This window comes from Haliotis rubra, unplaced genomic scaffold (genome assembly GCF_003918875.1).
Source record: "Haliotis rubra isolate DU_JTF1 unplaced genomic scaffold, ASM391887v1 Scf965, whole genome shotgun sequence".
Lineage (NCBI taxonomy): Eukaryota > Metazoa > Mollusca > Gastropoda > Lepetellida > Haliotidae > Haliotis > Haliotis rubra.
The window spans coordinates 112740-124843 of NW_025767707.1; the positions used below are offsets into that span (position 1 = coordinate 112740).

General features: G+C 37.7%; 1 protein-coding gene across 1 annotated transcript; it reads left to right on the forward strand.

Moving 5' to 3' along the window:
- The first annotated feature begins 5785 nt into the window (after positions 1-5785).
- Positions 5786-10545, forward strand: LOC124265185 (glycine N-phenylacetyltransferase-like). The gene is made up of 5 exons (XM_046699974.1): positions 5786-5866; positions 6058-6171; positions 7392-7500; positions 8043-8160; positions 9854-10545. The coding sequence occupies exons 1-5, from the start codon at positions 5786-5788 to the stop codon at positions 10296-10298; spliced, it is 867 nt and encodes a 288-aa protein (XP_046555930.1). The 3' UTR covers positions 10299-10545.
- Positions 10546-12104: the final 1559 nt, after the last annotated feature.

Genomic DNA, 12104 nt, shown 5'->3' on the forward strand with positions numbered 1-12104 from the left:
TCAATGTGCATTTAAGACAGATTGGGATCATAGCTAAGATATGCTAGTTTTCTTCTTTTCAAAAATATCAACAAAAGGAAATGTAAAGGGTCACTTACTGATAGTGATGTTACTGTGAGACATGCCTGGACTCTCGAGATCAGAAGAATTCATGCCTCACGCACGCTTGCTGTCAAACAATATTGACGGACACGTATTGAATTCTTATGAATAAACATTATGTGGGTTTCTGGCAATAAGGAATTGTAACGTATCGTTGCATAGCTACATCTATTGTAAGTGTCATGTATGGATGTTTTGTAAATAAAAACACTTTACTCAGATGAGACCCCTGGAGATCCGGATTAGAATTGATCTTCAGCAACCAATGCGTGTCGTAAGAGGCGACTAACGGGATCGGGTGGTCAGGCTCGCTGACGTGTTTGACACATGTTGTCGTATCCCATTTGCATATATCGATGCTCATGTTGTTGATCACTGGATTGTCACTGAACATTGCTGATTCCGGCGTTGAACAACAAACAACAAAAAATCTTAATGAGAAAGTGTAATCTCAAATAAGCATATGTTGTATTTGACCACTTTCTCAAAGGCATTGTGTATTCATAGCTTCGGGAATGGGAGCCGTGCTAATTTATACTTGTCAGAGGGGTACACGCGTGGTTTAGTGCTAAGACTACCAGTTGTCCGACTTCCATTTCGTGTAAGCTGCGATGGCTAGGTGGGTTAGATCGCTGACTTTGGTGCCTAGGTGCCATGAGAGTGTGGATTCGAATCCCGGATGGGACTCAACAACACAAAAGTACTAAAATCTGTATTTGTTTAATCCCAAATGCATCATATGTTGCATTTGACCACTTCTAAAAGGCATCGTGTGACTTGCGTGTGGCACTACAGTTTATTAAAGTACCCTGACAAGTATGATACTGCAACCACTCAGCCAAAACGTCAATGGTAGTACATTGGAAAATTTTGTCGTAACTTTGGCAACTCATTATTCGAGTGCATTCAACAGGATGGTACAAAACGAGATTTTTCCAGGGAGTGACCAATCCTGGTGTTGTCTATCACAATGGCTTTCTTCGGGCACTTCTCAATCCTCGTGGATCAAATGATGATTCATACCGAATGAAAAAGAAAAAAACAAGAAATCACACACTAGTTGTTACTATCTGACATCTAGCCCAAAGTGAAATGATTGACTTTCAAACTTGGCGTGTGCTTAATAATTCTTGGAGTCAAAGTCATTCTTCAATTCCCTTGACTTGAGATCATAAACTAGAGGGGCGAAGGGGAAGCCTAGTGCTTAAAGCGTTCGGTCGTCACGCTGAAGACCCGGGTTCGATTCCCCACATGGGTACAATGAAGCCCATTTCTGGTGTCCCCAGCTGTGATATTACTGGACTATTGCTAAAAGCGGCGTAAAACTAAACTCACCCATCAAACCCTGCCTTCCCGAGGATGGGTATCATTACATAATAAGCCCCAATGTTCATCGTGATTAGATGTCACTGAGCAGTGTAAACAAGAACACGATATTCTATAATCACCTACAGATGCAATGATAAACAGTAAAACCGTAAATGAATAAATTACTGTCAATAATTTCTTTGATTGGTATTCTAGAAGTTGAGGAAATGAAGTATGAGGACAATTGTTTATGGATATACAACTTCTTTATTTTGTATGAGCACTTGGTTGACAACGACATTAGAATCTATGTCGAAACGTCGACTATACACAATATAGAAGTTGTATATCCATAAAAAATGTCCTCAGTCTACTGTCAATAATATTTAAAATGTGTTTGCATTACATTTAAAAACAGAGCAATCACATCCCTCGATACTCTTAAATATCCAAGACTATACAACATGCATTGTGGACCCTTTTGAGTCTCTATTTGTTTTTAAACAATGTGTCTTTGCTTAAGTATCCAACGCGTATATTTCGCTACAATAATTAGAGGTGAACGTGTCATATGGCTACAGTTGATTCGTAAATGGACTATGAGGGGTGTTTGGGGAAGCACTTGGTTGCAAACGGGTTTTTTATCAGCGTCCAGACATTATAATGTTTCTGCATTTTGTTCACACGTATTATCATCCAAGTACTGTTTGTACTGCATTGGACGGGTTGTTTTGTCTCTAGGCTGTCCTACTGCCCCACTGACCTCTTCCTCTACCCAATAACTACGAATAGAACCCACATGCCTGTATTTGATTCTTCGTGACCAGAGATAATGAAGACATGTTCGTTATTATTCTTGACACGAAGGTTTATGTATGTAGCCATAGAAATATGTTTTTAAAAAATTAAATTTTAAAAAGAACATACCGTGAAAATCTGGATGAGAAGTGATTCTCAGCAACCCATTTATGCAGCATTCACTATTAAGCATCACACAATTATCAGCTACTCCCCATCACATTTATGCAGCATTTACTATTAAGCATCACACAATTATCAGCTACTCCCCAACACATTTATGCAGCATTCACTATTAAGCATCACACAATTAACACCTACTCCCCAACACATTTATGCAGTATTTACTATTAAGCATCACACAATTAACACCTACTCCCCATCACATTTATGCAGCATTTACTATTAAGCATCACACAATTAACACCTACTGCCCATCCCATTTATGCAGTTTTTACTATTAAGCATCACACAATTAACACCTACTCCCCATTACATATATGCAGTATTTACTATTAAGCATCACACAATTAACACCTACTCCCCAACACATTTATGCAGCATTTACTATTAAGCATCACACAATTATCACCTACTCCCCAACACATTTATGCAGTATTTACTATTAAGCATCACACAATTATCACCTACTCCCCAACACATTTATGCAGCATTTACTATTAAGCATCACACAATTATCACCTACTCCCCATCCCATTTATGCAGTTTTTACTATTAAGCATCACACAATTAACACCTACTCCCCATCACATTCATGCAGTATTCACTATTAAGCATCACACAATTAACACCTACTCCCCATTACATATATGCAGTATTTACTATTAAGCATCACACAATTAACACCTACTCCCCATCACATTTATGCAGTATTTACTATTAAGCATCACACAATTAACACCTACTCCCCATCACATTTATGCAGTATTTACTATTAAGCATCACACAATTAACACCTACTCCCCATCACATTTATGCAGCATTTACTATTAAGCATCACACAATTAACACCTACTCCCCATCCCATTTATGCAGTTTTTACTATTAAGCATCACACAATTAACACCTACTCCCCATCACATTCATGCAGTATTCACTATTAAGCATCACACAATTAACACCTACTCCCCATCACATTTATGCAGCATTTACTATTAAGCATCACAAAATTAACACCTACTCCCCAACACATTTATGCAGTTTTACTATTTACATCACACAATTAACACCTACTCCCCAACACATTTATGCAGTATTTACCATTAAGCATCACACAATTAACACCTACTCCCCATCACATTTATGCAGTATTTACTATTAAGCATCACACAATTAACACCTACTCCCCATCCCATTTATGCAGTATTTACTATTAAGCATCACACAATTAACACCTACTCCCCATCACATTTATGCAGCATTTACTATTAAGCATCACATAATTAACACCTACTTCCTAGTTCATTTATGCAGTATTCACTATTAAGTATCACACAATTATCAACTTCTCCACAACACATTTATGCAGTATTCACTATTAAGCATCACAAAATTATCAACTACTCCCCATCCCATTTATGCAGCATTCACTATTAAGTATCACACAATTATCAACTACTCCCCAACACATTTATGCAGCATTTACTATTAAGTATCACACAATTATCAACTACTCCCCAACACATTTATGCAGTATTCACTATTAAGTATCACACAATTATCAACTACTCCCCAACACATTTATGCAGCATTTACTATTAAGCATCACACATTTATCAACTTCTCCCCAACACATTTATGCAGCATTCACTATTAAGTATCACACAATTATCAACTACTCCCCAACACATTTATGCAGCATTCACTATTAAGTATCACACAATTATCAACTACTCCCCAACACATTTATGCAGTATTCACTATTAAGTATCACACAATTATCAACTACTCCCCAACACATTTATGCAGCATTCACTATTAAGCATCACACAATTATCAACTACTCCCCAACACATTTATGCAGCATTCACTATTAAGTATCACACAATTATCAACTACTCCCCAACACATTTATGCAGCATTCACTATTAAGTATCACACAATTATCAACTACTCCCCAACACATTTATGCAGTATTCACTATTAAGCATCACTCATTTATCAACTTCTCCCCAACACATTTATGCAGCATTCACTATTAAGTATCACACAATTATCAACTACTCCCCAACACATTTATGCAGTATTCACTATTAAGTATCACACAATTATCAACTACTCCCCAACACATTTATGCAGCATTCACTATCAAGTATCACACAATTATCAACTTCTCCCCAACACATTTATGCAGTATTCACTATTAAGTATCACACAATTATCAACTACTCCCCAACACATTTATGCAGCATTCACTATTAAGCATCACACAATTATCAACTTCTCCCCAACACATTTATGCAGCATTCACTATTAAGTATCACACAATTATCAACTACTCCCCAACACATTTATGCAGCATTCACTATTAAGTATCACACAATTATCAACTACTCCCCAACACATTTATGCAGCATTTACTATTAAGCATCACTCAATTATCAACTACTCCACAACACATTTATGCAGCATTTACTATTAAGTATCACACAATTATCAACTACTCCCCAACACATTTATGCAGCATTCACTATTAAGTATCACACAATTATCAACTACTCCCCAACACATTTATGCAGTATTCACTATTAAGCATCACACATTTATCAACTTCTCCCCAACACATTTATGCAGCATTCACTATTAAGTATCACACAATTATCAACTACTCCCCAACACATTTATGCAGCATTCACTATTAAGCATCACACAATTATCAACTACTCCCCAACACATTTATGCAGCATTCACTATTAAGTATCACACAATTATCAACTACTCCCCAACACATTTATGCAGCATTCACTATTAAGTATCACACAATTATCAACTACTCCCCAACACATTTATGCAGTATTCACTATTAAGTATCACGCAATTATCAACTTCTCCCCAACACATTTATGCAGCATTCACTATTAAGTATCACACAATTATCAACTACTCCCCAACACATTTATGCAGTATTCACTATTACGTATCACACAATTATCAACTACTCCCCAACACATTTATGCAGCATTCACTATTAAGTATCACACAATTATCAACTACTCCCCAACACATTTATGCAGTATTCACTATTAAGCATCACACAATTATCAACTACTCCCCAACACATTTATGCAGCATTTACTATTAAGCATCAACAATTATCAACTACTCCCCAACACATTATGCAGCATTTACTATTAAGTATCACAAAAAGTATCAACTATTTGCCAGTTTATTTATATAACATTTACTATTAAGCATCACAAAATGATCAGCTACTCCCCGGCTTTTTAATGACTTGTCATAAAGGATCCTTACCAGCAATGTCGGCTCCCTTCGTGTTCATTCGGATCAGATCGACACACTTTCGACACGTTCTGTGTGACACTTGGATTACACAAAGATGGCCGCGTTAGACATACTAGACGACACCAGACTTGAACGGTTGTTACAGGATATCAACCATGATGAGAGGGCTACAATGGTGAGGTTATATCTATATCATACACTAATACCACTGACCTACAACACACACTATGCATGTTTTGTGTTACATTATTTTATGTGGAGTTCTCTCCTTCTTTCTTTGAGAATACAGCTACCTATTCCCAATACACTATGACCTTGGAACACTGGGTCAACACGATTACTTATCTGTGTACTGTTATGTTTCAGGTGGCCGGTGAAATTCGATCGAAATTACAGTGCATAATGACGGACTTTGACTTTGTTGTCGACGCCTGGCCTCACTATAAAGCTTTAGTTATCCGCCGCCCTATACATATACGGGTATGATTGAACGTTTCCTGTAAATGATTAAATGGACATAAGGACAACGGAAATCAATTTTTGTCTTACCCGACAATGTCGCGTAATTAACGTTTGTATAGCTTTAGACATTCCTGTATTTCCCTTGGTAAACAAATGTGGTGTAGCTGATGATGATGATTTGGAGGTTTTGCGCTTTCCGACATGATGTGTATTTCGCACACGGGCTCGCCAGTTAATTTATTGTTTGATTGTAAGAGGCGTGATTTAAGCGAAAGGTTTTGTTAATGCATGTTCATCTGACACAGTTGACTCCCAACTTGGTTAGTTAAAGACTTTGTGAATGATGATATTTTTCTTAACACACCCATCTTAATCAGATAAAGACTTGTTGCATGTACTTTTATCTTAACATAGATGACGCCCATCCTGGTCAGTTAAAGACTTTTCAATGCATATTTTTCTTAACACGCCCATCTTAATCAGATAAACGCTTGGTGCATGTACGTTTATCGTCCCACAGTTGACGCCCATCCCAGACAGTTAAAGAGCAAGTCAGTGCCATTTTACAAAATTCGCAACTGTTTTTATGTCACACAACTCCGTGGTGTAGTGGTTAGAGCATCCGCCTGGAGAGCGGAAGGTCGCGGTTTCGATCCCCGAACGCGTCATAACAAAAGACGTTAAAATATGGTACTTGTTGGTCCCTGCCTGGCGCTCGGCATTAATGGGTACAACAAGGACTGGTCGGCTCGGAGTCAGTATAATGTGTCTGAGTGGGGTATTCATGATTCACTGCGGCATGGTATCTCAGTGGGCTAGCACTATAAAACCAGCTTAAATCTGGGCTAGTACAAGCAGCCGCACATACACATACACACGCATGCACGTCGTCATATGAGCGAAATATTCTCAAGTACGACGTTAAACCCAATTTCATCTCACCTCACCTCACACACAAAATTATATCGTTCCATAATTTTCAAGCCACCACACCCTCACACCATCTTCTTATCAAACCAAAACCACACCCTCGCACTTGACAGGGTGACCAATGGAGGTTTACCTACTTCTTTGCCGATTCCATGTTAGAATTGGATCGAGTGCCTCTTGCTGATTAGGAAAACCTTCTGGCAGTTTCAACTCCACTCATTTCAACGCCATACATGTAATTTCATGGAAAACTAAATCTGTTATTGGATAACTGCTGTACTGAGACAGGCCGGTTGTTGATATTACAGGAAAGATTCTCCAGGGGTGCTATGGTATATGCTAAAGACCCAGAAGCCTTGAGGGAGCTACTTCTGAGAGATGGAGTCACGGAGTGGTTGGACGAAGTCAGTTTTAGAGGTAATGTAGCTAACAATAGGTAACACACAACAGTGAAACGTGTAATGTGTGATTTAAATATGTACTTGCAAACATTCTGTTCTGTTCCGTGAATAAATACAACTAGTTTTCCTCATAATATGATAATAAGGCTACTTGTTCCATCTTTTACTCCATACAAGTTATGCGTTGAGTAAAACAAATATAGACATGTACATCTTCAGTTAAACACCTGTGGAACATCTGTTTTCATGACACGCATGAACTGAAATAGTGGTGTAACAAACTACAGACAATTTCGCAGAATGGTCAAGACAGAGCAAATTATGAGGTTCAATTTATATTGAGACCTTGATCTTACAGATATGGACAAATGTACGAAATGCGAATATCTTAAGAGGCGAACTCACAGTTTATACTGACAGTTTACCTGAGAAACATAGGCAAATGTACGAGACACAAATATCCAAAGAGAGGAACTCACAGTTTATACTAAAGCTTATCTGAGAGACATTTAGAAATCAATCATAGAAATGATTCCATTTGAATGTATTTTGTTGAAGGCTGTGATTCAAGAGTGATGCCAGTTTTCTCGGCCCTGTCGGAGCATCACAACACAAAACTCACCTGTACACTGAATGGTGTGCTCCTTAGAGTCACCGAAGATTCTCTGACACTCAGGTTAGTAAAACCATACCAATATCGCCTTTTTCACATATACTTGGGGACCCGTGAAGATCCGGGTTAGAATTGGTCTTCAGCAAGACATGCTTGTCGTATGAGGCGACTAATGGGATCGGGTTGTCAGCCTCGCTGACTTGGCTGACACTTGTCATCATATCCCAGTCGATGCTCATGCTGCTGATCACTAGATTACCTGGTCCAGATTCGATTATTTCCAGACCGCCGCCATACGGCTGGACAACAAACAAACGTACCTGGTTGTAAAATTTGTAAAATTTGGCCCGACCCTAATTTATTTTTTTGTTTTTTTTAACTGGTAAATTTGCGTGTATATAGCTGGCAGACTTCCGAAATCAGTCTCAGCTTCCTGCACTCCATGTTTTCGACTAGCATTGTATAGAAAATCAGAAGAAAATATTAAAAAATGAAAATAAAATCCGCCCTACCTGCCCAATTTTGTTTTATAAAAAGTAATGAGAAATAAAACAAATGTTTTATGTAGCCTAAGCAGTTTCAACGTGACATCGTCAAAAGTTTGGACATTTTTTTTTCACACTACAGGAACGGATAGGATTCATTATGTAAAACAGTGACGAATGTTCACATATCCCATATAAAAGCTTAAAAACACTGATGCTGAAATATGACACAGGAGACAGGTGATGTCAGTTAAATCATAGCAGCCATTTAAGCTGGTCAGTCAAAGTTAGCATCTACCGCATACAGCTGGGTATGGGACTAGCCATTCAAGACGCCACTATGTGAAGTTGCGTTACCAATATTAACAAGGTTGGAAAGCTGATATTGCAAATAGCTCGAAGGTCGTTTACTAAAAAATATTAGAGACACTCGCATACTTGAAAACGATCTTCTCTTCCCAGCTTATATTTACTCTCCTATTTTGAAATACAGAACATGTAATCACAATCTCCCGGTAGAAACTGGTCGTTGGCATGGTATTGCAAGAAAAATAAAACATGTAAACTTTGCCAGCAATAGGTGATGAATATTTTTTTTAATGTGAAGCCCTTACAGATATTAGATTGAAATATTTACCAACTAGACATACGTACTTCCCCAGTTTGTCAACACTGAAGAAAATATTTATTTGCAGAAATTCAAAAGAAATAAGAAATCTATCCAAATATTTGCTAGTATTATATAAACTTGTTTAATCTGTACTATCTCAGTTTACTCATTCTATATAAGCAACAAATCATTTAATAGCTCTCAATGTATGGTATTATTATGTTTAATTTTGACCTGTTCTACCTGCCATTTTGTCATTTTTGTCTATATGTATTTATATGTGGTTATTTGAGAATAAATTGAACTTGAACTTGAAACCTATGACCGTTGATACAGATTTCTCACGCACAGTGAATATCTCTTATCCTTTAATTACTTTAAAAGTTCTTTTGTAATCATGACAATGCTCTTTTAATTTTCGACTTTTGAAGAGAAATTTACACAACAGATAAATCTTGAATAGCTGATACAGGGAACCAGAGCATAAAGGTACTGTAAGTCCCCATGATCGCAAAAGAGGGAAAAGATTTAGGTGGTCTATGGACATTTTTTAATTGTCTATATATGTATTTTAATTTTGATCAGATTTATTATGCTTCTGATTAACTCCCTTGCACCCTCCATCTTCAACACAACAGTGTTTGTTTGTGTTGTGTTGCAGGCCGATACCTGACGGGTTTACAGTGACAAGTCTCAAACCAGATCAGTCGGAGATGGCCAACTCTAATTGGAAGTTCAGTAGTGAATACTCCATAAATTACATCAGAGATATAATTGGGAAAATGCCGTCTTGTTGCCTGTACGACAACACGGGAGACGTGGTGGGCTACGCCTTCACCTACCACTACGGCTTTTTGGGGATGTTGCACGTGAAAGAAGATTACAGGGGGAAGGGGTACGCCAAGGTGATCGTGTCCCACTTAGCACAGAAATGTCTTCAGGAACAGAAGTATGTTTCCGTGGTTGTTGAAAGCGACAACCATCTGTCGCTGAAGCTTCATACAGATTTAGGATTTGTAGAAGTGCCAGACTTGAGGCTTTCGTGGGTAGACCTGACTCCAACGTCCAATATACCAACAGCTGAGAAGGAAGTGTTCAATAGTTAGCAAACTGTCAGTGGAAATTATGATTTGACTCTGAAAATCAATATGAGAAAGATGTCCCAATTAGAAAATACCAATAAATGAATGATTTCCAACACAATTCAATCAAAATCATGTTTCACGATTTGTCAGATGAATAGCTTTTGCGTGTGTTTGTCCCTGCCTGACGCTCGGCATTAATGGGTACAACAAGGACTGGTCGGCTCGGAGTCAGAGTTGGGTAGTCATGCTTAACTGCGACATGGTATCTCAGTGAGCTAGCACTATAAAACCAGCTTAAGTCCGGCTAGTACAAGCAGCCACACATACACGCAAATGCACATCGTCATATGAGCGAAACATTCTTAAGTGCGACGTTAAACCCCATTTCACCTGACGTCACCCTTTTGCGAACAAGTAGTATCACCACAAATTAATGGTGAATCTCAAACATGCTTATGACATAGTCGAAATCATATAACGGACTCTTGTAATTGTTCATCGTCTACTGTCAAATAATCGAGTTTCTGCTATTGGCGCACCCATATCTAAAGTGGAAAGACCATCGAAGGGAGTCTCATTTGTCAAAATCGAAATGTTACACCGGACTTGGATTTAAGCAGAAATTATGGTTTTGAAATTTTATTGGCTATTTCATCCCAAGCCAGTGATGGCGTCATCATACTAGCCGGCAGTCGTTCGAGAAGGCATCCTTATATGCATCTGTTATAGGTCCATCTACATCAAGTCTGAATCAGTCGTTCAACCAGTAGTTTTCGTACATTCAGTGCAGATTGAGACATCTGGCAGCAGTGACTGGATAATTTTAAGTTTTGTATTTTTAAATCGCAATGTTTTATTTAACTAATCAAGTTTATAAAGGTTTTATTTAATATTTATTTCTTATTGCTGTTGTAAGTAGTTGCACGAGCAAACATGATGACTTACGCTGAATGTGACCATCGGAACCGGAAACCATCATACATTTCATTATAATGTATATCGCTATACAGGTTCATATAACGATACTTTGTGCTCATCTGTAGCGCGATATTATGGCTGGATGTATTGAATGTATTGCATGTATATTTTGTTTCAGATTTTATTAAAAGTTTTAACTCCAGTATCACTGTCTGTGATTAATAACGTAGATTTTACAAACTATGTACATGAACTCCAGAACCAGAACAGTGGATTTAAGAGCCGAGTCGCTTCTAATTGTGATACTTTTCAATTAACATTGGAATACTGTCTTCCATAAAAGGTTTTAAGATAGATTATATACATCCATCTACAGTCAAACCTCGATTATCCGAACAATTCATCAAATATCATCCGGATAAAGAGTTTCCAGATATCTGAAATGCATCATGGCTTTAGCTCACCTAACATGCAGGCATTTATCTGCACACACGTACAAAGAACCAATCTCACGCAAGTACAAACGTAAAAAGTAAGCGTCAACAAAATGTTTTGCAAAACACAGTTCACTGTTTTGCTGCCCACGGAGGATCAAGCACACAACAAAAACTGTTACTTAGATTTCTACAAGGTGTTATTTATACAAAAAGAGAATTGCTTAAAATGAAAAAAGTTGATAGCAGTCTATGTTGTTTCTGCAATGATTTAAATGAGAGCGTTTGTCATGTGTACTGGGAATGTCAGGAGGCATAAACCTTTTGGAAAAACATACAAATTTGGCTTAACAATTTATACCATCATCCATTGCTATTATCAAAACATATGGTTTGGTTTGGTACTCTACATCATAACATACTACTAAATCCCATCATCATTGCAGCAAAAAGACACATTTACGTATGCAGTATT

What these genes read in the sequence shown, in the direction of transcription:
- LOC124265185 (XM_046699974.1), top strand. Translation starts at nt 5,786, where the DNA reads ATGGCCGCGTTAGACATACTAGACGACACCAGACTTGAACGGTTGTTA. An exon ending in GCCGCCCTATACATATACGG is followed by an intron (nt 6,172 to 7,391) that starts GTATGATTGAAC and finishes TTGATATTACAG; the next exon opens with GAAAGATTCTCCAGGGGTGC. An exon ending in GAAGATTCTCTGACACTCAG is followed by an intron (nt 8,161 to 9,853) that starts GTTAGTAAAACC and finishes GTTGTGTTGCAG; the next exon opens with GCCGATACCTGACGGGTTTA.